Source organism: Halichoeres trimaculatus, unplaced genomic scaffold, assembly GCF_033239565.1.
Source record: "Halichoeres trimaculatus isolate MK-OKI-2021-1 unplaced genomic scaffold, fHalTri1.1 fHalTri1_scaffold_2, whole genome shotgun sequence".
Taxonomy (NCBI): domain Eukaryota; kingdom Metazoa; phylum Chordata; class Actinopteri; order Labriformes; family Labridae; genus Halichoeres; species Halichoeres trimaculatus.
In genome coordinates, this window is record NW_027437180.1 from 25,351,408 (window position 1) to 25,378,508 (window position 27,101).

At 38.3% G+C, this 27,101-nt stretch overlaps 2 protein-coding genes across 4 annotated transcripts in view; one reads left to right on the forward strand and one right to left on the reverse strand.

The window, feature by feature from the left end:
• Positions 1-21,654, forward strand: part of nr3c2 (nuclear receptor subfamily 3, group C, member 2) — an 87,475-nt gene extending 65,821 nt beyond the window's left edge. Inside the window, exons 6-9 of the mRNA XM_074663664.1 lie at positions 883-1,027; positions 5,772-5,902; positions 15,115-15,272; positions 16,576-21,654. Coding sequence (XP_074519765.1) covers positions 883-1,027; positions 5,772-5,902; positions 15,115-15,272; positions 16,576-16,731 — 590 coding nt within the window. The 3' untranslated portion in view covers positions 16,732-21,654. The remainder of the gene's footprint in view (positions 1-882; positions 1,028-5,771; positions 5,903-15,114; positions 15,273-16,575) is intronic.
• Positions 21,655-24,897: 3,243 nt separating this feature from the next.
• The window catches only part of arhgap10 (Rho GTPase activating protein 10), a 54,114-nt gene continuing 51,910 nt past the window's right edge, over positions 24,898-27,101 (reverse strand). Inside the window, exon 23 of one of the 3 annotated variants that reach the window (XM_074698085.1) lies at positions 24,898-26,382. In XM_074698085.1, the coding sequence (XP_074554186.1) occupies positions 26,380-26,382 (3 nt within the window). In that variant the 3' untranslated portion in view covers positions 24,898-26,379. The remainder of the gene's footprint in view (positions 26,383-27,101) is intronic. The other 2 variants (XM_074698094.1, XM_074698077.1) reach the window with 2 other exon arrangements.

Sequence of the window (27,101 nt, forward strand, 5' to 3'; positions counted from 1 at the left end):
TTTTGAAAGATGCCTCACAGGTAGCTCTTTGAGGCTGTTTAATTTGCTGTATTGCAAATATTTGATACCTCCACGGTGTCTGCTTGCCATATCCGGACATATAAATAGAAGGGAGCCAGACAGAAGGGTCAAAATGAGTACCTTCGACTTTCAGATTTGCCACTGCATGCATTGGGATTCAATTTGAATGTTGCAGGGCTGACGGCTGACATGCAGGGAAAACACATTTGTCAGTACTAACAATATTCCCTCATGAAAGTCAGAATTATTTAGCGCTGCCTTATTAGCAATGCCTCTATTGATGTCTGTTTACCTCTAAAATTACTTGACGACATCTAACAAAGACATCAAGCTCCAAGTTCATATTTTAATTATCAGCTTGCCCTGTATGCGCTTCACTTTAATGACTGTAAACACGCATTAGATACACCTGTTCCACATTTTCCCTTTTAATAATTGTATTTTGCATATTTACTAAAATAGTCCCTAAGCCTTGATAAGTCACTTGCGTGTCCTCAGTTGGCCTCTGTTTTGCATGAGGAGGAGTTTCTTGCCAGAGTTTGATTGAGAGTTTGGCAAATTTCCTATCCGACTCTATTTTTGGAGCTCAATAGACAACGCGCCAATAACTGGAGGCCTTGTGGGATTTGCATAAAACAAGAATGGGTGAATACCTCTCAGTAGTTATCATGCCTAAACAAATATTGGCACAGGAAAGCACAGTGTAGCTATGATACACAGTGCGTTTGTATGCACATGCACAAACACACAAATATAGGTATCTTGCCTCTTATGTTGGCGCTTAAGTCCAAATGCATTACATCAACGCCTGCTACGTTTTCATCTGTGTCTCCTGTGTGTGTGTGTGTCTCTGTGTGATAGGTTTCCGGGGCCTGCCCATTGAGGACCAAATCACCCTGATTCAGTACTCATGGATGTGTCTGTCCTCTTTCTGCCTCAGCTGGCGCTCCTACAAACACACCAACGGACAGATGCTGTACTTCGCCCCTGACCTCATCTTTAACGAGTAGGTTTCATATCTGCAGTTTACCGCACACATAACTCTGATGTCATTGAATGTCATTCTGCTCATTCTGACATTTGAAAGAAGAGCAGCGACTCAGTTTACAACTCATATTATCTAAATGTAACAAGGGAAGCAAACATAAGACGTTATTCTTTGTTTTTATGCATTTCTGTGCTTTTGTGTGAATGCAAATGCAGCTTTAAAATACATTTAATGTTGTCTGATGTCCTGTGGCATTCCCAGAACACAAACATAATCTATTACAAATGTGAGCGAGAAAAATTTGTTTTTCAGAGTATATAATTAGTGGATACAATAATTGGTTGAACAGTCAGGCTTTGACAATTAGTGTGTGGTAGCATCTGTTATTTTCAGCAGCTCATCGCATGCAAATTTATGCATAAACATCAATTTTGCCAGTGGAATTTGGAGAATAAGGAGTGTGTTGTGCTGCTGTACTATTTTGAGCATTGCATTAACATACCTGAAATCTATTTATTCAAAGGGCCAATAGGAGTTTTTGGCATTGATGTTGCTTTCAGCTGAAGCGAACAGGGTCATAATGTTGCCCCTGATTTCTGGCCCTTCACAAGGAAACTCTTTTTTATTATTCCTTAATTGTTGCAGGCACAGACAATCAAAGCATAACAAGGAAGTCAATAGCCCACTTCATCTGCGCTAATATGTTTGAACAGGAGAACAAGTGGAAAGGAAGTGCATGCGGGCCTTTTCAGTTTGAAGTGCAGAGCATGGCAGGTGATGAATTAAAATGTTAAATAACAACCTCTGTTGGCACTGTGCTGCAGAGGAGAAGGTTCAGTCTGGGATAGCTCTAAACGCTCCAACTAATAGCTTGTGTAAGTCAGTGTCAGTAGGTCAGTTTGTTCCCAACCAATAAATAAATAAATAAGTGCAGGCAGTGGCGCAAATACCGTTGTGCAACGCAGTGGCAGACCCTGTGAGCTTGTATTGCATCACTGCCAGTTGAGTTCAGTAGTGGTAGTGTAACCCGAACAAGGTCCTCTGATCTTTTAATCAGTTGTTAAGTTTGATGTCATGTTATGTGTTGAGATTTTGAAGCTAATCTAATTGGTTAACAAGATTTACTAATTTGTGTTTTTGGCAACGTCTGTTTGGAACTACTACTACAAGAGAAATTACTTATATTGTATTGTATTTGTTTTATAAATTAAAAGCTTTTGCAAAGAAATTAGGACAGTGTGCATCAGGCTTGTGTAGCTGCATGTGATGCATTCATTGAAGAGTGGCTCTGGTATTCATCTTGACAAAGCAGATGATATGTGGACTAGCTGAAGATGAGGGTGGCCTGGTCACACGTTCAGTTTAGTTTGTCTTTCTGAGCTTGTTTTATCAGGTCAAGGTGTGTTGCCTGCTTGTTTCCTACATAAAGTTGTCTATACAGGGCAGTACCTTGACTATTTTCCCTCATATTTGCTTGTGCTACTGATGGTTGATAGTCTTGTTGAACAGGCAAAAACTTTCACCATAAATGCCTCATACATCTCTGAAATCCATCATAAGTAGTGCAGTTTATTGTTAAACAGTCACCTCTTGTCAGCTTCTTGTTCCTATCCTAACTAAGCATGCCCTAGACTTGCAAGCGAAATGGTCCCAACAGCTGAAGAATTTGGGGATTTGGTGTTAGATGCACATACTCCAGGTAGACAGGGAATCAAATTACACACTACAACCACCATGTACATTAATGATGGGCCATTGATTGATGCCCCACACACTCACAAATGGACCTTACACAAATAAAAGCAGCTCTTTGTGTCTCTTCACTCTGGTGTAATGAGATGAGATCATTTTTTTTTAGAGTAACTAAGCTCTTCTATAATTGTTTGGTTTATTGTTTCAGTCTGTGAGAAATTTAAAGACATCTGTCCAAGACTTTACTGAGTTCACTCAGTCTCTTGGGGGGTTTTACTCTTGTTTCCATTACTACTTAATGCTTGTTTACTCAAGACTAGGGATGGGTACCTTTCACATTTAAAACGATACGGTACCGATGCCTGGCACCTGGCAATCGGTACCAGTACTCAACGGTACCCATTTTTGGTAATTTTTTTGTGTTTATGTGGTAAAAAATATCAATTTGTTTAGTAATGAAATAGGAAAAAATTTCAATTTAACAAATTTAATCTTCAGTATATAACTTTGCAATGCTGTGTTCATGTCCTGTATGGAAAATCACCTTCACTTCCGCTCCTTCACAGTCACAAGGATGCTTTTAGGTACGTAAACATGGTACCTTTTGGTTTTACATGAAACAGTACCTGGTACTTTTGACAGAATACTGTCCACACTCTCAACTATTTAGAGCTCAATCTGTCAATGTTTGAGATAGGGCTGGGCAATTATGGTAAAAATAAGAATCCCGATTATTTTAAGTGATATTGAAATCACAATTAATATACACAATTATTCATTTATTCAAAAACTTCAATACTGATTGAAACACAACTTTAAAGAACCATCAAGTGGCACATACAGTACTATTGATACACATAAGTCACACACACTCGCTGTGGCTGCACATGGAACACAGAAGAGCTATGAAGCACAGGAACTTGCATACATCTACACTGTGTGGCATATTAATTGTTTTTCTCCAATTATATTGTTTTTATGATTGTCAGATGGCAAAATTGAAATCACGATTAAAATCCGATTAATTGTCCGGCCCTAGTTTGAGAGTAAATTCAGCAAAAGTAAAATGTGCACTTTATAGTCAAGACAAATTAAGTTTACCTAATCTTTGTCATTTATTCGGGGATGCATGAGAAACATTTGCAAGAGGTAACAAAACAATTACATTTAGATTTTTTTCCCCAACAAAGTTTCTTCATTTAAGTCTAATTTTTTTGATGGAAGAAGTTAAAGTTATACCAAAAAAAAAAAATCAATTATTCCCTGATGCCCCCAGAGACAGCAACAACAGTTGCAAAGTGCACTTTATGGCTAAGTAGATACTTAACCTGTCAGCTGTAGCATATTAAACGAGTTGGATTTGACCTGCATATGCCAGTCAGTTCAGACACTATGTGGTCTGGTCCGTATTTAACATTGTTACAAAACACTATCCGTCCTTGGTTTGTAAATTACAGTTACTGGTTCCAGATGATTTACAATGTGTCACTGTCACTCTGCCAGCCAAGCTGTCTATCAAACACATACACTGGCCCACCCACGCAGAGGCTTAAAGACTGAAAAGGAGCATTTCTGATGACTCTAAGTATTGCTCAGGGCATACTTTTATAAACAAACAAAAATTTGTTGGATACTGTGGACCAAAAGGTGGACCTGAACTTTCCCTCAGCCTCACCTCTTCTTGAATATTTTACCATAGAAACAGAGAAGAGCAGCGAGCTCAAGACAGAGAAAGAACGACAGAAAGAGAAAGAGAAAGAGTGAGACAGAGAGATAGAGAGAGATGAGGAAGAAAGAGGGAGAAGTAGGGAAGGAGAGACATGCCCGGCTGCATTTTTTTTTCCTTCCCTCCTTCCTCCCCAAACCAGCAGCTCATTTTGGGCAGTGATTCAGCAAAAATTGATTTCAGGAAGAGAGTGCGAGACTGGAAGGAGAGGGAGAGAAAAACGTGTGGAGACTTTAGAAACTCCAGCCCAAAGTTGTTTCAAATGATGTTATGCTGCACTTTGCAAAACTGCTCACATACAGGCTGCTGCTCAGAGGGGAGACAGGTCCGTTCCTCTCCCAGACGCTGTCACACTTTATCAGTTATTTAGGCCGGTAGACACAGCCGCACGGTAAATACTGTAAAGTATTATTCTGTCGTATGCTTAAATAAGAACATTAAGCACTTGTTTCTAATCTGTCCCCTTCCCAAAAATACTCTGTGTAGTTATTATCAGAGAAGAATCTCCCCCTCGCTGCCTGTGTAATGATGCGGTTCCACTGCATTGTGGGTAAAAACTCCAGCCTCTTTCATGTCAAGCCACACCACTTGAATTTAATTACTGTGGACTTGATGTGATGTTGATTTATGGCAAAGAGAATCAGCATCTACAACCAGAGATTCCCATGAATTTGCAGCATCTGCAGAGTACATCTCTGATTGGCTGATACTCTATCAGGTCTAATGTTTCTTTCCTGTTTTTTTTTTTTAATTTTGTGACGTAACGATTTTTGGGTGATAAAATATGTTTTAAAAGAGGGGAGAGAGAAAGTTATGTGTCCTGAGCATGCACAATTGGTGCAGGTTTCATAGCATATTTTCCAACATGTATGAACATTAACCTGTTAACTCTATGCTCATCTGAGTCAGTAATGTACGCTCACATGTGCCATTCCTGTAATCACACATTTTTTTGTGAAAATCCTTTTAACGAAGGGTTTTTTGAGACTGGGATTAGATATAAGGTCTAGTCTGCTATAGCCTTATTTTTCTGTGGTGCATCTGTGCTGATACTATACGCAGCACTCTGCAATCTGGGGGGATTTGGTATTCTGCTCTCAGACCAGACTAGCAGGATGCTCTCTGCACTGTGTGGAAATATAGTTTCACTGAGTTGAACCAGTGTGGTAGGAATGGAGCGAGAAAATGAATGAGTGACTCAGCTTCAATATGAAGTCAGACAGTGTGGGTAAGTAAATCAGTAAACAAGCATATAGAAAAGAGCACAGAGAATGTTGGTGCTAATAAAAAAAAAAGAATCAGAGTTTAATATGTCCTGCCTAACTCTTCCTTTTCTGCCCCCAGGGAGCGCATGCAGCAGTCAGCCATGTATGACCTGTGTCTGGGCATGAGGCAGGTGAGCCAGGAGTTTGTCCGGCTGCAGCTAACCTACGATGAGTTCCTCTCCATGAAGGTCCTTCTGCTTCTCAGCACAGGTAGGCAGTGAGCTGCAGACCAGTGAGAACACTTACTTATTTATTTATTCATCACACCTGTGAGCAGTGCTTGCTCCTTATCCTAACTTTTTTTTTTAAACCATCATATAACTTATATAATTTCCAAATAAGAACTATTTGAAATTGTAGGCTAGCATCTCTTAAATGGAATAAACAGAAAATTATTGCCAAAGTAAATTACTTAAGATCAGACCCAGTACAGACTGCTGGACTCTGAACCACATTTGTGCCGAGTAAGCTCATTGTTTCAACATATTTAAAACACCTATTTCTTCTGCAATCATTTATAGGATTGGAAGCCCAACTGCTGTTACCTATAGTACAAGTCATATGAAAGATAGAAATATGTCTGAATCTGAAAAACCATCAACATTCACTGCTTTATTGTCAATTACCCAATTAAGATAAGGAAGGTAGGGGTTCAGATGGCCATCTAGATGTCTAGGTTGCACCCCCATGAGGTTCGTCCCACAGACTGTATATAGAGAAGACAGCGTGGCTCCGCCATTTATCATTGTACGGTTTTGAATCCAAAATACCACCTTCTCAGGCGCCACCATTGGAGCAGTTTGGAGCCAGAGTCTGCGGAGTAGAGAGGGATTCTGGGAGAATCTGAGTGGAGCTGGGTGACAAAAATAATAATTATTTTTTTTCTTTCGAGAGTCTAATCACTTCCTGACTCTACCTCCTTACATATTTTACAATCCTCGAAAAAAATACATGAGAACGGCAGCTGTCAATCATCATTAAACGTTACATAAAGCGTTGTTTTTAACCTCGTATAACTAATGAAAACGAAACTTTTCAGAGAAAAGAGGACTCGGATATAAGACAGCCAAATGATATTTTCAAATCACCACAACAATCGGACGTGAGAAACATTTCCACGAGGTGTAATAATTTTTTAAAGTTTGACCACAGCCCAACTGGAATGGCTGGAAAGCCATATTTTAAAACCTATACCGCAGCCAGTCACCAGGGGGAGCAGTGTTTGTAGAGACCTCACTTCGAGCCGAGCAAGCGGACGTCCATTTTTTTTTTACAGTCTATGGTTCGTCCTTTACCAGGTGCCTGGGTTTGAATCCAGCCCATAGCCTTGTTGTCTGCATTTCCTCCTCTATCCACTGTCTGTCTGATTAAAGTCATAACCCCCCAAAAACAACTTTAGGAAAAGGAAGTTCAAAATCTGTTAAGCAGTTTGGTCATATTGACAGATAAACAAAATTTTTGATAGCTCACTGGATACCAGTCACCAACAGCTAACTTGAGTTCAGCTTAACATAGGCAGCTTACCACATGCAAGCTGACAGTGCTGTTTGGTAGTGCTACACAGAACATTAAGAAAATATTATTATTACCAGTTAATGGCTTCACCTTAGGCCAGCTAATATGGGCTGCGAGTTGGTTTAATGCTACCATTAGCTGTTCTGACCAAGCTGCTTTAACCTAACAGAAAGATGGATGACATGACAGCTCCCCAAAAGTGAAGCAAAGATATTAATACAATCTCTTTCAGACTAGCTGCTGTATACCTGTTATATAAAGATAATGGACAGGGAGCGCAGATGGCCCAGTGGTCTATGTCACGCTCCATAAGGTTTGCCCTTTTATGGGCAGCCTTCCACTCTTATCTTCTCTCTGATTAATGGTATTAAAGTTTTAAAAAAATAACTTCAAACGATGATAGTCGAAACATGGATTAAACAAAAATGTACTTATCAAGCTAATTTATGTATGAGAATTAATTTTTCTAAAAAGTTTTGTTTTGTTTGGTGGTAAAGATGACATGAGCTACTATGCTGGTAAATGGTAAAATACCATGATTGACAGCTTGGTTGACAAATGAAGCTCTAGCAATGTTGTTGTTAGCATGGGACTTATTGAACTTTTCATGACCAAAAGTGTTAACTTTTAATGAATACAATTGGTTGTTATGTAGTTGACTTCTCCAGCTCAGGTCTTTTCTTTTGTCGCTTCAAATTAGATGTATGTTTTAGTTAGAGGAAGGGGCGTTACAATAAAACAATGGCTGAGAGATGATTTCATATCGAACTATCTTTGGCCTCAAATGTGCAAGAAAATACAGTTAGAGAAGGTGGAGACGCATCATGCTCCCAATGAATCATCTTACATGCTGCTTTACCGAGATTCAGCCTAGTGTCTGGATTTGGATTTTCTCTCTTGTATTTAAGATAGTTACTCCATCTTAAAAGCAGCAACATAGTATGTTTGATTACTTACATTTAATGGACCCACATCTTGAATATATCAATATAATCCGTGACATGTGGCAGTAAAGGTGACCGTGCTGTTTTTTCTTAAAACTTCCATACAATGAGAGGTGGTTGAGGTTTTCTTTTCAGTCAAGCTTTTATAGGTTTGAAAATGCTATGTCAAAGGAAGCACCTTGTCTATTCCCAAATTAGCCCCTCTTACTTATAGTAGTATTGTGTTATCAACTGCCAAACTATGTGCCTGTGTTTTGGCTCAAAGAACCCAACGTCTCCCACATATGACAACCAAAAGTCTGCCTCTCACAGGGGTAATTTATTGATAAGATGTCTTCTGTTCTATTCCTTTGAGACAGCATTGGCAGAGCTGTTACCTGTCTTCAAGGCACCCACGATCATTCCTTTTTTAAAGTCTGTTAGATTATCATTTTTTGTAATCCCTTTACATGCATATCAGGTGTGGAAATAGACTTGATGCGATATACACCTGTTTGCACATCAACAAAGTGTGCATGTATTGAAAAGGAGTGCAGAGGATTTATTCTTCTATTCTCTAAGGGAAGCCTATTTGGTTTGTACTACTTTTTCTCTTTTAGTTACTCATGTACAAACAGAATCCGTCTATCACTCACTAAATAAGGTTTCACTGTGTTGCCAAACTGCGCCCACAGGCACTGCAGGCTCACAGTGAGGATGTGTTGGACCAAGTTGCTCATTCGGAAACTGAAAGCAGTTTTTCCACCAGCTCGACACCGTGTTTGAGCCACTGCTGTCAGTTCAATAGTAACAGTTAAAGATTCCATGATGGCAGCTGTGTCATAATTCCACCGTCCGTCCACACATACTCAAAATAGAACATGAGACCTGCTGTATTTGTGACTGTGCAGGGACTCGTTTGTGTAATTTTTTCTGTCATTTGATGTTAGATAGAGGGAGAAAGTGAGGATAAGGTGGGTGAGGGAGAGTTTTAGGGAGCTATTTGAAGAGCCTACATGGTGGCCAAACTCCGGTCTCTTTGAACTTCAGCATCAGTGCCAATCAGTGGAAATATTCATTGGCAAAGTATTTATTTTTCAGTTAGTGAGGCCTCTGAAAATGGTGTGTCAGTGATGGACTCAGATGATTAAAACACATCCTTGGTGAGCTCTCTCTTCATCCTTGCAACACAAGCTCATTCATTTTACATTCACGTTTTGGCTTGTTAACACACAGCATCATCCAAAGTGAGTTTTGATGAGTACAATTAACCAACAAGCTTATAGTTCTATAGCATTAACACAAGTCCTAGGTCAGTGCACACGGGATAATGTTTAGTAAGTGGGAGATTATGTCTCCCAGAAGAGATTAAGAGATTATGAAAGGAATTCTTTATAGATGTAAAAACTGGCAGACTATACGTGCATACATGCAATACAAGCATTTCAAATCCCAGCTGTCTAGAAGCCTCCTCCATTGCTGCCATATGTTTGTTTTGTGTTTCTTTTTGAGATGACAAAGTTGGAGATGTACCAAATGATGGCAACAAAGCTTAACATTTGTGTGCTTTACTGTAATAAATCACATTCCACTTAACATTTTCATTCACAGTAAAGTCAAAACATTAGGATTTTGCAATTGGTATTCCTAACAGATGCAGAAAAAAACTGAAGTTTATCAGACTTTGAATGCAGCCTTGCAGAATCTAATACAAGATATAAAAGAGAATTTCAGTCCAGCTGAAATACAGTTTGTCCCTCTCCATGAATTATAAAACCTGGGATTTTTGTGTTATGATAGACAAAATTGTAAATTAAAACAATATTTTCAGAGTACTGAAGATATTTCCAAGAAAAGAATGATCCTTTTCATTAGATACCTAAACATAAAATATATTGCTGGCCAATGGTATAGGGTGAGTTTGGCTTCATAGTACGGTGACATATGGAAGAGGCGGTGTGTGAAAACATTTGCCCGATATAAACTCTGTTGTTGAGTCATCTGGAAGCAGGGGGGCTCCGGCTGGACCTCTGTGAGTGGATGTTTGGGAGAGACAGAGAGGGAGAGAGAGAATTCAGAGAGAAGCCAAGAGGGAAAGAGGGAGATTTAAAGAAAGGAACCAGACAAATGTTGACACTGAGAGCCGGTGTTGGTGAGGCAGAGACAGGTGCATAGCTATAGGGAGAAAGAAAGAAGAGACAAAGAGGGTGGGGGGTGTTGGCAGACCTGGTCCTTCTGTTGCTGTGGCCTCCCTCTTCTCTTCCTCGCTGGTCCTCTGGAGGTTTTCCAGAGAGTCCTGCTGTACTTAATAAAGGCCAGTCAAGCACCAGGCAGGGCTCCAAGACCTGCTATTTTCCTCCACTTTCCTCAAATCTAGGCTGGAATTTTCAAAAAAGAAACTGTAGATTAAAGTATGGAACTGAAACTGAGAATTGGAGGTGCTTAAATCTGCTCTACTTATTGATTCAGTCAAAATAGAAATGTTTAAAAGAAAGTATTTTCTTCAAAAACATTTGCATTGGAGGAACTTTCCAATTTTCAGCATCCTGCAAGTTTCTGTATGTGTAGGGATATGAACAAAGCTTCCTTAATGATCTGGTGCTTTTCAACAAGAAATATGTTTTTTGCATCTTCACATGTCATAACTGCAGGCTATGGCTTAGGCAGTCTCCAAACAGTACTTCTGGATACATTTGAGAGTTTCTGGTTTTGCACTGATTCATTGCATCTGATAGGAGTTAGTGCTGCTGAGCTGACACTGTCAGGTTTAGTTGACTGATTTAATTGTTAACCTTAATCCTTGGTAGCTGTAGTGCATTCAGAAGACAACACAAAGAAAATAAAAAGACAAAAGTCTATTCAACTACTTTTTCAAATGATTTTTAGTAAAGTTTTTGTAGATCACTTTATATACCTTTGCAATACAGGAAGCTCTTTCTTCATTACAGCCACTCAGTGCTAAGTCTTTGGCCTTGTGTAAGCAGCAGTGGCAGAAATGTTTACAGAGGAATTGTCAGAACTTGTCAGCGGAGCGAGTACTACAGAGTCACTGAGTGTGTGTGTGCCTTTAGGCTGGTTTTGAAAATGTGTGTGTGTGTGTTGGGGTGAATGAGTGAAAAAGAGAGGGAGATAGGAAGAGAGACGCGCTGTTATTCTCTCTCTGACCTTGGCTAAGGTTTCAGTGAGCCTGCGGTGTCTCATGACCCTGTTTAGATTTGGTTCGGGTGCAGCGGCCTGTTCAAACCAGTTACACTCCTCACCTCGAATGCAGACGCACATAATATTGCTGGATTATCTTGTTCGTTTGCTCTCTAACCAAATTGTCTCCTCTGTTTGGCTTCATTCCTGATGTAGCACCCACATTAGGTGCTGGATGCATTTCATGTGACAGTTTTTACAGTTGGGTTACGTTTCAGCCTGATAATTGCTCTTCATTATGAAAACGTCAGCCATACTTTCCTTCCTTCCAGTTATTAGTGATTTATGTTAGGTGTTTAAAAAAAGATTCCTTGCTTGACAACCATGTAGAGCTTCACAAGATGTTACCATAATCCTGCTTACAGCCAGTTATACAACCCACAGTAACAGGTTATAATTCTGAAGGGAGACCAGCCCTGTATGCGAGGTATGTAAGAACAACCCCGAGCAGGAAGCTGCATGTCCTCGAACAGCAGCAGGTATCTCCAGGTATCTGCCTCTTTTCTTTTGAAGCTTTCCTGACCTTCTATTCTTGAAGTAACAATAAGCACAGTCAAAATCAAGAAGACTTGGAAACTGTTGAAAAAATTGCTGTATATGTAGGAAGTAAAAGAGGCATTTAACGTTGTTCACGGTGGCGTAAATGCCCTATTTTTGGAGCTGCTCATGCTTACAGCCCCTAAATGAAAGGTCACTTTCTAATCAGGGCCAATGTGGGTCAGTGGGAGAAAAACAAAAGGTCCAAATGTGGCCCGAGGTTTTAGCACATTCTCATCAAGTTGCTCATGAAGCATGAGCAGAGAAATCACTGCCACTGCAACAGGGTCATGCTCCAAGGTGTTTTAGCATCAAAGCTGAATCAGGATAAATGTGTACAAAGACACAAGCATAGTGAGATGAATGAAATAAACCTACCAGGATGCAAACTTAATTGACAAGACTGGGACTTTTTGCTACAATTCCTGGTCCATGCTACAAGTGATTGACCCTGAGTGAGGACGTTTTTTAACCTCACAATCCGCTGTGGAAGTGTGTTTATTTTATTATATTTCATTTTTAAAAGATTTTTCAATGCCACAAGAAAGAATAACACATTACAATTGGGATTGGCTCTTAGTCATGTATTGAGTCTTGTACCAGTATGATGACCAATAATACTTTGTCTACATGTAGGCCCCAGATTTGAAAACATTACCCAAATAGATAAATGATGCTAAGAGTGGTCTCATGGACCAATTCATTCACAACTTTTGTTTAGTAACACACAATAAAAGTTTGTATTTTTTTTTAGGAAAAATGCTCACTATCCCCATGCTTAAGCTTCTGTTTTAAAGACATTATTTATTTATAAAATCCAATCCTTGATGTTCTATCTGAAGGTGTTGATTAAAAAAGGGAAAAAGAAATTATGTACAGGTCAATTGAAAATAAGAATAATTGGAAGTTGCAGCTCAGCTACAGAAGTAATAAAAGTGTCTCCCTTGATATGAGAAGTGGTATGATTTTTATGTTATCTTTTTTTTTTATAAATTAGCCTGCTCTGAAAGAAATCAATCTTTTAATGTTTATAAATGTAAATGAACACCTAATTTCGGTTCAATGAACAAAAAGTTTAAGCAGGGCACTCCACCTGTGCCAAACTCCTGTAACACCAAAGTATTTCTGCTCACTCCCTTACGCATGCTCATTATGCATTAAAGACAAAGCTCCCTCAGTATGAACGCGTCTGATGGCACAGCGTCATGGTAAAGCATCATATCTGCTAGTAAAGGACATTGGGAGGTGTGTTTCTCACCCTGTAAGTGGCGACATGTTTCTTAATGTGGAATCCAGGGGCTGAATGTCATTTCCGAGCTTTGGCTCACTTCCATATCTCTGACTTTGTTCTACTGCACAGTGATGGTGAAATAGTAAAAGAGAAAAAGTGGTTCTGTGTGGATATGCTTGTATTTTTTAGTGCACTGGTCCTTTAACATTCAAACCATCATAATGTGAAGAATGGGAGGTTGCAAACAGTCATTTAACAGTTCGAGGGATTCACCGAAGTACTTGAAAAATCCTGTTGACAAAATGATTAATCTCCCTTAAATACACCTTGGCTCTTTTCTTCATGTCTGTGGCTGTTGTTTCCTTGATAACTTTGAATCGGAGCCTCTCAATGTATCAGTCGTCTTCACGAATCAGCAGCTCCACATGAAAACTAATTACCTCTTGAAATGGTCAAAGTGGTTGTAATGAGTTGCTTAATGGGCTCAGGCTGTCAACACGGGAAAAATGTCCAAAAAGGGCTGCTGTGTGGGAGAGAGAGAGTGTGTAATTCACCAAGCACCTTTAATTACCCTTCACACAGACACACATTTCTGCGTTACAGGAACACAGCGGTGAGGGTGCACTGCTCAGCCCATTCACTGTTACTGTTGTTTAACATGAAGATAACAGTTATTCTATAAAGTGTAGTAGTGAGACATTAACACATTCATTTACCTCATGTATGTATGCTTTTAATAAGAATATTAAATGAAAAAAATAATCTCACTGTGTGTTTTTAACTTGCTGTAAGTACAAATATTTTAATCGCATTTCTGGTTTAGTAATACAGTACTTTTCCTTCAGTAAATCTATATAACTGTTTTTTGTTTAAAACCAAATGTTGGCTAAATGGAAAGTTAAGTGTCAAAATCTCTTTCCTTCTCTTTAAGAGAGGCTCTCAAGGTCCAATGAGTTTTATTGAGCTTAACACCTGTTGAGGAATTGGAACATAATGCATTGTCCTTTCTTTTAACTTGAATGAGACATAACTTTATTAACTTTAAAGATAACAGCTGACAAAAAGCTTTTACACATATTGAACTGTTTTATGTTAAGCATATGTATTAAATATCAACTGAAAAACTCTGTTAAGATGTGTTGACCAGGTGGGATTATAGTTTTAGTCAGTCCGTATAAATGAATAAGTAAATAAATAAATTAATTAAAAAAAGCATTTCATGAAACAAAACATTTTTGCAGAGGCAGACATTTCCTGCACAATGCACAAAAAAATTCACGAGGTGCAATAAACATTTTGTAAACCAAAATTAGACTTTCACTCTCAAAAATTTAAGTTAACCTCTATGAAATTAAAGAAGTTCAGGCTCATTAATAAAATGCAAAAAAAAAATATTAAAGAATTAAGAATTAAGAATATCTGATAAAGTGGGAAAAAAAAACATTAAAAAAGCAAAACATTTTCACGAAATACAAAACATTTCACAACATTTTTTTTTCATTAAATGTCATTTATTATTTATTAGTCAAACAAATACTTTCTGTGTTTTGTAAAATGGTTCTTTTTGCGGAAAAGGGGAATTGTGCCTTTGACCTTCAGGGCCACTGTACAACACAGATATTAAACGGATATTATCTAACCAGCATGGAAAAGCTATATTTAAAGATTATATAATCAGGGAGTATTTATACCATTACTACAAATTCTAGACCAGGCTTGATAGTAGCCAAATGGGTTATGGTTTTCCTTAGCAATCAACAAATTTTACAGGTAAAGAAAATGTTCACAGATCAGTCAGGCAGTGGAATCATCATCATAATCATTATCATATTGAAAACCAGTGACTATATTATTATCTTGAACAAAAATTCTGGAAAAAAATTTCTTATACATGGCTTTGACTTTGCTATGTAGGACACAGAAATGTCACACTAACTATCAGTAGTCATATCACATGACTGTAAGTATTTCTATTCATCAAATCCATTTGATGACATAAGTGTCTCTCTGTTTTCCAGTTCCCAAAGAGGGTCTGAAGAACCAAGCGGCGTTTGAGGAGATGAGGGTTAATTACATCAAGGAGCTCCGGCGTTCAGTGGGAAAAGCAACCAACAACTCTGGCCAGACCTGGCAGCGCTTCTTCCAGCTCACCAAGCTACTGGACGCCATGCATGATGTAAGTCTCCTCACTCTGTCTGCCTCCCATGCCAATCGCCTACAGTACACAGGCTCAGGCTTCCCTTGGCAGCCTGTTGATATGCCATGCATTTATACAGACAGAAAGGTGCCCAGTGGCAATTTTGGGCCTCCATCATTACTGGAAAAGAATAAAATGGCAGTGGAGTGGATTTGGACAATGCATTTACTTAGCCGTTCAATGGCGCTGTGGTTTGGAATAAGGCTTACTGCATCCCAATCTGTCCCTGGGGGAGGGGGTTGTTTTGGAAAGAGGCGGAGACCAGCCTGTATCGGTGAATGGAACAGAAGGGGATCAATGCTCATGGCACAGTGGTCATTGCAGCAAATGTGCTTAATCACTGTTCTGTTTTTGTGCACGGGTCAACCGGAGTGTGGCGTAACTACAGTGAAGTTAAAGCTGAAAGAAGAAACAGTCAGTGAGCTAGAGGTCACACAGATAAACCAATAAAATTTACGGTAGCTGATGACTGAGTAAATGAAGTCAGATCTGAAAGGATGACACTTCTTTGAATGAAGGCTGTGCAGAAAAATCAGTGCTGCCACCAAGTGGTGAGATGAAAAGAACTGAATACAGACTGGTAACTAATTTAGGGGGTAGAACAAAGGTTTGTTTTTTTTGAGTATATACATTAGTAAGACACAAAGTTTATTTAGCAGGGTGATGGAGGTTCAGAAATACTCCCATGGAACATTTTTGCACCAATTTGTTCTATGAAACTCCCAATTTAGAAAAAAAACTTAAGGAGAATAAAACAGGAGTATAAAAGCAAAACTGTTGCTTTATACATGAAATCCCTCATGTGTCAACCAACTGAAGAAAGTCTGTTAACTTTTTGTACTTTGAATGCAATCTTCCTGCCCAGTCAAGGATCTATAACTGTACTTACTCAGTTTTTATTTCACCACTGCTTTAGACTTAGCAAAATATTTGCATCGTTTAACCTTAACTTACAAAAGTCCTAATAACAAAGACATTTTTGGTAATTAAAGATTTAAATCAAAACATAGATTTTACTTTCATTAAAAAAAAAAAAAAAGCAGTTAATATCTTTTTATTCCGACTGACAGTTGATGTGGACTCATATGAGTATGTCTCTTGAGCTTGAAAACACATCATGTTCCTATAATCCTCCTTAAATCTGCACTCTTTTTTTATTAATGTATAACTTCCATTATTTTAAAAAAAAAAATTCATAAAAATTTTTATCATATAAAATGATATGACACAAGCATATAATCAAAGTATGTTTCTAATTCTGTTTCGTGTCTGTGTTGTGCAGCTGGTGGGGAACCTGTTGGACTTCTGTTTCTACACCTTTCGTGAGTCCCAGTCTCTGAAAGTGGAGTTTCCTGAAATGTTGGTGGAGATCATCAGTGACCAGATACCAAAGGTGGAGTCAGGCCTCACTCACACAATCTACTTCCACAAGAAGTGACTCACAGAACACTTTGAACTGAAACGGCATTAAGAACTGGAAGAGAAGAGAAAGGTTTACCAGTCCAGCGGTGAAAACTTGCAAAGAAGGCCTGACCAGTTGGCCTGCACCCTGTCGCCCAGTATGCCAGCGTCCTTGTGGGAAAGTTAAGCTGCATGGTGACAGAAGTAAAAAGGGCAGATTGATGTGACCCTGCAGTCACTGCAAGCAGGTCAGAGCTGTGAATAGCTCGTGGAGAAGAGCACGACGCGGCCGAAGAAGGACTTATGACAAATGTGACGAAGTCCCCCCGAAGTCCCCCTGAAGTACCCCCCAGTGACCCGCCCCCAAAGACAGTATTTTCTATGGAGATAAAGCCATACATTTGTTAGGATGCGCTAGATATGTTCACTGAACACACACACACATGCACACACACACACACACACAAAGAGGGAGATTGACACATGCTGTCCACATGCCTTCACACAAATGCACAGATGCACTCCACATGCACTAAAATCAGATTCCCTTTCTAACCTAGAGAGAAAAAGTCTTTGCAAATATTAACTGTGGCTTATGCAGTTTTTAAAAGTAATAGCACTATGAAAAATTAATAATATGCCAGTACTTAGAATTTGCTTTGCAGTGTAGCAACATACTGCAAGGCTACAGGGCAAAGAATATGAAGAGGCGGCACTGAAAAAGTAGACTATAAGGCAAAAGGTCTATTTGAATATCTATTTAAAGGGCTATACAAGCGTCATCATAAGCTGAGTAAATGCATTAAAGCTAACAAGTCCAAGTTTCAATTTCAATCAGTGTCATAACAGCCATCATTAACATTAACATGCTGAGTTTTTTAATTCAAATATGTAGTAAAACAATCAAAACTAATATGCAAAAGTCCAAAGTGAAACATAAAAATGTCTCTCTTGTGTAGAGAAAGCTTGCATGTGAAGCTCCGGTGTCCTAAAGTCACTATTTTAGGCATTGTGGTGTAGAATTAAGACTACATTGATGAGTTACCTTTTTGCAAAAACGGCCACGAGTGCTGCAGGATTGGAAAACATCATGCTTTTACGGAAACAATTTCAGTAGAGTCCGCTGGTAATGGATTTGACTGAGGTGCATCCATAGTAATTGTGTTTTGTGTTATCTCCAGAGCAGCTGTCCAAATGTCTGTTTTTACTCACAATGAAGCGAAACCAGCCCTTTGTGAATCAACACTTATCTACTCTTCCCAGAAATAATAAAAAAAAGCATTTTATAAAAGTGTGTTGCAAAGGTTTAGTTTTTGACAAGCCAGTCATTTTACATTAAGGTGCTTCATTTCTACAAAAAAAAGAAGAAAACAAAAAAAAGAAAAACAGGCAAACATGACATGTACAGTAACTCGTAGACCGTCCTGACAGTACGGACGCAGTTTAAACACACATACTCTGTAAAGTTGATATAATCCCAAAAGGAGCATTACTCAGCAGTGCTTACAGCAAACAGCTAATGTATCAAAACCAGGCAAATGTGTACAGGTATTAACAACTTCTAAAACACATTCTCTTCAGCTGTTGTACAGACAATGTTTTGAGGTACATGTTGACGAATGCTTGATGAGCTGTTGCTACATTCACCGTTCCTAATTTCTGTGGGCTTTACTCTACTTTTTTTAAGTAAGGTAGGCCCAGTCATCTGGACCATTATGTTATCTCACACCCCACTGGTATCTGGGTGGTTGTGGAACACTACTATGATGCTACTGAAAAGTGATAGAGCCGCTAGGGAAGAAAAACAGTGGAGGTGTGTGATTATAATTATTTTTTGTGCCCTGTGAGTGTGTATTTACATGTGTGAATGGAGCATAAGTTTATTTCTGTGTGTGTGTGTGTGTGTGTGTGTATGTGTATGTGATTATTTTCCTGGCGAGCATGTGCATTGTTGATCTGCTCTTTCAGCGTGGGTATTATGCATTTATGTTATAGGATTAGCCGTATCCTATTCCCACATTTAGATTTGCACAGGGGAGATACAATGTGAAATGAGGCATTAGTGCAGCTAGCGGGGAATTGTCTGTTTTGATGAGCAACTGTGATGATGCAGGGAAAAAGACTTTCTGCATGGTCACCCAGCCTAAAGTTAGACAGCATGACATCACTGGCATGGTGGGGTGCTGGTGTGCTGTATTTGTGGCTACAGCGTGCCATTACGATGGTGCTGAGCTACATAATGAGGTCTTCTCTGTGGTGTTTATAGTGTACTGATAGGTGTATAAATAGATGTGGAAGTGGCATGTTCACAACCGTCTTAAGGGACTGTATGAAAATTACCCAGGAGGTTTAGAAGTGGTGAATATGTATTTTTTAATTTCTGCTCATGGGAGGGATGTCTATTTTCGTTTGGAGATCAGGGAGTATCTTTTGAAACTTCATCCTCCACTTAATGTTTATTTTTTGTTGTCACTTTAGCATAAAAATAATACTCAGAAAAGATTGGGTCTGTGTCTGATGCATTTATTACTTTATTTCCTGGACTTCATAAATCAATTAAAAACAAAATTGTTAAACCTAAGTACACACCAGTTGCAAATTCCAGTTTTAAAACTTTGCTATGAATGTGAAATATTTAGATTCTGTGAGTGATGCACACTAAAATATGTATTCCTGCTAACTTTCATACAGCCCCTATTGAAAAAAAGGCCTCATTTTAAAATCTGTCATTGTTGTGCTGAAGTTTCGAAGGACCCTGAAGCTAAATATCTCACTTTTTCCTTTATTTCTCCCCTTTTTGACCTTTCTAAGGAGTAAAATAACCGTCTAAAGGTTCATAGGATGAATGGGAAAGTATTTTTGAGAGAATTATATTTTGCTGGAAAACAATATTTAAGTACTTTGTCTAAAAATGATATCCTTTTTGTAAAATGAAATGTTAATGCATGCTTTTTGATGAGATGTTTACATTGTATTTAAAAAAGGGAAACTTGTGCCTTTTTATCTCACCTGATTTACAATTTTACAGTATATATTGTAAATAATACAGCAAGTCCTTATGTTGAGTATAGTATAAAACATTTCTACTTCTAACCATCTTGTTGGAATATTGGAAAAACATGTGTTTCCCACTCGCCATGTTCTGTGTGTCAGATCACAGAGAAAGAATTTACAGTAAGGGTGCCAGAAAGGGCCAAATAGAGAATTGAATGTATCATATGTTGTGAGAGACTTGAGGAACTTACTACCTGAATGTTAGAGAGAGTACATTTATTATCTTCTTATTGAGTCAAGTTCTTTTATTTTGCACCTTTTCCTTTTTTCAAAGAAAAAAAACTTTTTTGCATCATTGTTCAAGTGGCTCAAAAAAATAATCAAAAAGTATTTCTTATTTTGTAATGAGCTGTATCAACTGATGGATCCTTGAGTTGTTGCTGTTGAAATGATTTCCTAACTCATTGCGGTATTGATGAGCACCACAATAAAATCAAGACATCACAAACTACTGAAAGTGGGATACGTGAAAGAAAGTTCTTCACTTCTCAGATTTTAAACAGAAAGCTATTGCACAAAATAAAACAAAATGATGATGATGAAGAGACTGATGACCAGAGGTTTAACCTCAAATTTGACCTTATTTTTTACCAGTTATAAACTGGATATTTTGCACTAACTGCCAAAAAAAGTTTTATTATAAATGAAACAAATTTTTCCCAAAGAATGGATACAACAAAATCTGAGGATATTTTTTTAGCTATCAAATTATACCCTTATACAATGTTTTCGCACTCCAGGCTTTAACTGTTAGCTAACATATAACACTGTTTGTGTTATCTACAAAGTGATCATTCCACATTTTTGCAAAATAAAACTATTTGCCAGGAGTTGGATGAGAAAATTCAAGGTCCATTTTTGTCACAGTTATATGTTGAGTGAAGTTAAAGCTACTGCCAGGGGTCAGTTAGCTTTGCTCAGTTTAGCATTGCGAAGCGCACAGACTGTAGCAAGGAGTAATGAGATAGCCTGGCTCAAACAGAAACACTTAACAGCATTTTGTAATCTGAATCAAGAACAAGAAAGTAGTTAATTTAATCAACGGTAACACCATTGTGTAAATATGAGAAGTCTTAGTTAGCCTGTTGTTCCATTTCAGCAGGTCACTGTCAGCCGCTTTAGGCTAACCACTCTCAATACTCTAACTTTTCATGTTCACTTTTTTTCTTTAAATACAAAATGAACAAGAGAAAACATGTCTTTCTGTAAGCTTTGATGGTTAGCATACTTTGTTGCTACTTTAGACAGAGCCAGAGTAGCTGTTTTTGGTTTTTATGGTCAAATGCTAAACTAGCTAACTGCATCCTGGCTGTGCTTTGTTTTCCTTCAGACACGACAGGGAATGTCAATCCTATTAGAAGAAAAAAGGTTTTTTTGTTGTTGTTGTTGTAGTTTTTTCCCCCCAACATATTGAACAAAACAACGTCTTGGTCATCCATCCACCTGCTACAAACTAAACAAAAATAACATCCCCTACATAAGTGAGCTGAGCAGCTGTCTCCCTTTTGGTGAGGCCCTTTTAGGCATGAATGACTCAGAATGTGTTCTACTGCTGTTCACAGTACACTAATGCGTCACTGTATGTGGAGTCACGTCATTGCCATTTTCTGTTCACAGTGATGAATCGGGTGTAGAGAGACTAAGCCATATCTCCACAGCCATGGCAGTGCATTTTATCTTGTTATTATAAATATACACAAATGTTTTTTTTTTCCAATTCCAAAAATGACTTTTTACTCAAATGCTTTGTACAATATTTCTCAGCAACTATCCAGCAAACAAACAGTAGACATCCTTCAACATAAACCTACAAAACATCTTTGAAACCCGTTACTACTGTATATCTTGATGCAAATATTGCCATACTTGTGTTTGCAAAACTATTGCAAGATTCTAATAAAACCGTTAAAACGATCAAATGATGTAAAGTCTGTTTGTGTATGTATGTAGGCCTATGTATGGGCTGCATGTGTGTGTGTGTGTGTGTGTGTGTGTGTGTGTGTGTGTGTGTGTGCGCATGACAAAAATTGTACCAACAGACAGAAGCTAGGAACCATGCCCTAAAAAATGGGCTGTTTGATCTGCGTGAATTCGAAACAGCTGCATTTGGTGGCTGGGGAGGATAATGAGCCAAAAAACACAGAGTTAGCGTGGAAAAACAGAAATGATGTGGAGCAGCAGCAGCAGGTAGAGCCGTCACGGGGAGAGAAGACTAAGGGAACAGAGACAAACGGGAAGAGAAGAGAGGGAAAATGACAGCGATAAAGCGTGCGAGGATGAGACTTTTACAGTAAAACGGTGCCTGTGGAGAAAAATCACCATTAACCTTGTTAAAAGCTGATCTGAAAACACGCCTGCTTTGCCAGACTGTAGAGCAGACAGAATTACTTTTTTTTGCTCATTTTTCCTCTCTCTCTGAATCCACAGCCCTCTCCAAATCTCCCCCAGATTTCCAATTGCTTTCACTTGTAGTCGTGCCAGATAAACAGAATCTATTGGATCAGGCTGATTTCACGGCTGCGCCCGCGCACATGGCAGCTTCTGTGGCCCACTCTCTGAGCTGAAGCTTTTTTCCCCCTCCACACTTTTGCCTTTATGTTTGAAAGTCTTTTTTCTCCCAATTTCCACTAAGTTTTCACCCAAAATCAAACACCAAGACTTACTCTGATTACATTTCAGAGGCTTTGCGTTCTAAGAGCTAGATAAAGACAGGAATATGTGAAGTTTTCACTTCTCCTGGACATCCAAGATTTGGAATACATACACATTTTTTGTTGCACTTAGCAGTGTCACTCCCTCATAGTTTGAGGTAAAATGCTGAAAGCTTTGATCTAAGCTGAGTCACGATGTGGAACTATGTTTTGGGGCTGAAGGACACTGCGTCATGGAGAGGCAGAGGACATCTGGCACACAGCCACGGCTCCTGGAAATGAAAAATGAAAATGTCCATTTGGATTTTTACCCACCTAACCCACCTGAGTTTAAAGTGACACGGTTACTCTGGTGTATATATCATCCCAGAGTGGTGGACTGCATACTGCGTACAGAGATAGAGGAATCTCAGGCAGCTCCAAGGCCTTAAACATGACTCTGACCCACTCCAGTTGATGCATCATATTTCCAAGTTTAGGAGAAATAATAGTTTAGAAATGTGAATTGCTGACTGGTTGCATAACAAATCACTATTAGTGGAAAAGTAGCAAAAAGGAGGAAGGTAACAGGAGAGACAGCAATGGAGTTTTAAATACTCCTGAGACACAGACAGGTAGGCAGAAGGAAAAGGATGGCAGATAGAGCCACATGGCATGCTTTCTGACAGACAGTCCAAAGCAGAATGAGAGGCAGCCGGGGTGGATGTCTATATGATTCAGCAGTATTCTGGCAGAGGGAAGAAGCAAAAGATGATGATGATGATGAAGAGCCTAGGAGGTGGGTTGTGGGGGTTGATAGAGGGGGAATATTCTGCCCATCTCATTAGCTCTGCCTCATTTCATGATGTAATCATCGGGTCGGAGGAAAAGGACATTTTTGTGACACTGAAACAGCTCCAACCCCCTGATATTTCTGAGGTGCAGTATACTGTAAGTGTGTTTATACTTCCAAATAGCCCATTGGTCCATTTACTTAAGGTACAAGTATGCTTGGGGACTGCTTGTCATTATACAGCTGAGGCCAAAATCAAGTGCCTGGAGGACATTTGTAATGTGAATTATGAAGATGTAGACTAAGAATTAACATTTTGTGTGGCCCTCATGTTAATGGATAAAAGAGATGAAAATGGATTAGTGTGTGTTTTCTCTGTTCAAGTTTATCTTTTCTTAATCCCCTTTAAGAAAGTTATTTTAGGTGTAGCTTAAATTCCCGACGGCATCTCCTCTGACACTGCTTGCTACTTCACCCCACCCCCACTGCTTTAGTCTCAGAAAATGTGAGGAATACTTAATGATACATGAGTTTTAACAAATTTGTAACAAACTTGACATAAAGCTAAGAATCATATTATTAAAACTTTAAATATTTCATAGGAGTTTCCAAATTACACATTAAAAACTATATATGTTCATATTAAATAAAAAGATTAAAATCAAAATTCAGTTACAATTTGGCAAAAACTTAACAGCTGCTAATGCTAGCTTAGCCTTTAGTTAGATTCTAAGCAAGCAGTAATATTTAGTGTTGATCCCTAATGGGTTTTTTTTTGTCCAGTGCTATTGCATCAGTGATTCTGCGTTTGAATACATCTTAGATTTTTATGCTTCTTTTGTGTTTTCAATGATTAGGCAATGATTAGAGGACAGAAGAGCTTCTAAAAAAAGTTACAGGTCTGTGAGAGCCAGAAATCTTGCTTGTTTGTGGGTGACCAAATACTTACTTTCCACCATAATTTACAAATAAATTCTTTAAAAATCCTACGATGTGGTTTCCTGGATTCTTTTTTTCTCATTTTGTCTATCATATCATCATATCTAATCAGTTTATTGAAGTGTACCTCTGATGAAAATTACAGACCTCTCTTATCTTTTAAAACAGGAGAACTTGCAAAATCAGTGGTTGACCAAATACTTTTTTGCCCCACTGTACATTCAAAAAAATGATCTCGAGTCAACTTACAGAAGGCTCAGAAACACTAAGGAAACTTCATTGAGCCTTACTTTAAAAGGCCAAATTTTACAGCAGAAACAAACATCATCTATGTATCTATGTATGACTTTTCTCAGACTACACCAAGTTTTATGCGTGATTTCTTCTGAACTATAAAACCAAGACATTCTCCAGATAGACATCCTATCCTCCACACCGCTCTTTTTAGTACAGGCCACTGCTGTTCAGTTATAAAAACAGATATTTATTATTATTTTAAAAATAAAATTGGTAGTCTACTTTAAAAATACTCATATTTACAACAAGGATTGTAATGGTTTCTGTTTGGAAAAAAAATGTACTTCTTCAGGTTAATAAATTTTGTCCTAGTAATGTGCAACAGTTTTTGTATTTCTTCTCCAATTCATGGTCTTTGACCTGCTTACCCAAAACATTGCTCAAGTGTTTGGCACCTTTTTATGGTAATACAAAGCAACATTTAATAGAAAATCAATCTTCAAAATTTTAAATTATTTTAACATATTTACTTTCTGGTAAGAATACATGATACAGTAAAGAACAACACAAATCTTTATTTAACATTGATCAGGAAGATACCCAAAGGTACAAAAATGAAAGAAGTCATGGCCCATTTCAAACATCATAGAGCCATGCTTCAAATTATTGCAGATAAACAAACAGTCAGCATCGTCCCAAACAATCAAAGCTCTCCGACAAATTAAAGTGTCTTGTTGAACAGCTGAGCCATGAGTTATAAAAAAACAGGTGAACATGCTAAAACTGATTTCTGTGTCTGTCACTCAACAGAGGCTTGTAAAACACACTTGGCAGTCTTTGCTCTTTGAATAATTATGCTATATACAACGAATGGTGTAAAACTCTGAAATACTGCATTCGTGGTCTCAGTGACGTTACAACTTGGACTTTTCATCTATGTTTCAAAAAACGCTGAAGCTAAAATAAGGATAACTAAAATGTTAGCTTCATGGGAGTGTTTCAGTACTCTGCTTTGAGCTGAGCAGAGTTCAGACTAAGCTTTAAAAACAAGACATTACCTTTTAACAGAAATAAAAGACTTGGTTTGGATTATAAATGAAATGTACCTCTGCTGACTCGGTATGACACTAGTGTTTAACACGAGAGGTTCGAAGGCATCAAAGGAGCAGTCCTGTGTTTCAGAGAGGGAGTGCACCAAGAACAAAAAATAAAGAGTATATTTAAAGAGTAGAAATCATGCAATCAATGTGCCAATTAAATAAAATAAAAAATTACAATAGCATGTGCCTCATTTTGAATATTCAAATATTTTTAAAATGACAAAATAAATGCAAAATTTCAAAAGCTAAAGCAGTAACACTCAACTTCCCTACTTACCCGTACATACAGTTACACTTGCTGGTGGTTTAAGGCACAGTGGGTACAGTATCTTCCTAAAGCTAAAAACAAACTGTGCATCGTCATCATCAAACTGGGTCTTAAGCTGCTGGATTTGTCATTACACATCTCGAGCAAAGCTTGAGTTGACATTCGTTGATCCGTACAGTTTCTGAGGATCACTCTTTGACTCGGATCTCATGGATACCATGTATAACTGGCCTTTAACAGGGAGACACCCATCCTTTGGAGCTGCTCACAAAGTTTCTGGATATTTGACGGCTACAGCATCATTGTGTACAGCAGAATATTTTAAGTGCAATCCCATTTTGTATATATTGTGTACTTTGGGTGATTCTTTGCCAAATTACAGAAATATGGATCAAATAATGTACTTGCCACCTAAAAAGCTGAACTTGTGCATAAAAAAATTCCACCAGCCATTTTTTACTGCTACTACTTGGGGGATTTAGGTATTTGGAGAGATAAGGCTTTAGTGTGATTGTCATTGCTGTGTATTTTTCCTGGTGAAAGTGATAAATAGTCCATAAATATTTTAATTTTTGGGGCTACAGCATCACCACGTAATTTTCAGGGATGAGGCCCCTCTTTCCCTCCAGCTCGCCCTCCAGCCAGCCCGGCTCTCTGGACTGGGTCACTGTGGGGAGACAGACACAAGAGGAAGTATTAATTAAAAAGATATAGTTTGATTTGTAATTATTTACTTTACCCCTAGTTTTACATCTAGAATCATACAGATGTGGTAAAGCATGTTATATGGTATGACTTCCAAAAAATAAAATCCTCCCTCAAAGTGTTTTATATCTGCAAATTATGTTTCACCAGCCAAAGATCCCATGAATAAAATGCCAGTGAGATTTCATCAATCCAAAGCCAAGACAAATACTCATTTAATACTTCAGAATAGATCTTTAAACGTGTCCTAGCTACCTTGGGTCACAAAGAAATGTGTCTACAGCACTCTTATGTGTCAAAGAACTTAAAAGCCCCATCTTTCATGCTGGTGTTTACCAAAGATTTGACCCATCGCCAAACTTCAGTGAACAGGATGTGAAACAGCTTTTATCCTCAAAGTGACTGACAGGTCTTCTAATGGAAGAGCCACGTGAAAATGAAAAATGCACCTCTGTTGTCGTCTGCTATTCCACTCTTTTGTTTTTCTTGCTTTTCAAAAGTTTGTTCCCTCTAGAAACAAGACTTGAAAACTGTATACTGGACAGGTTTGGATTTGTATTCTAAATTATGATCTATACAGAAACAAAGACTCTTCATAAATAGATACATATGGAGGATTGAAAAACAAACATGAAATGTTTTTACCTGCTGTGTTTCTGTGCCACATTTAGGATGCTTGTT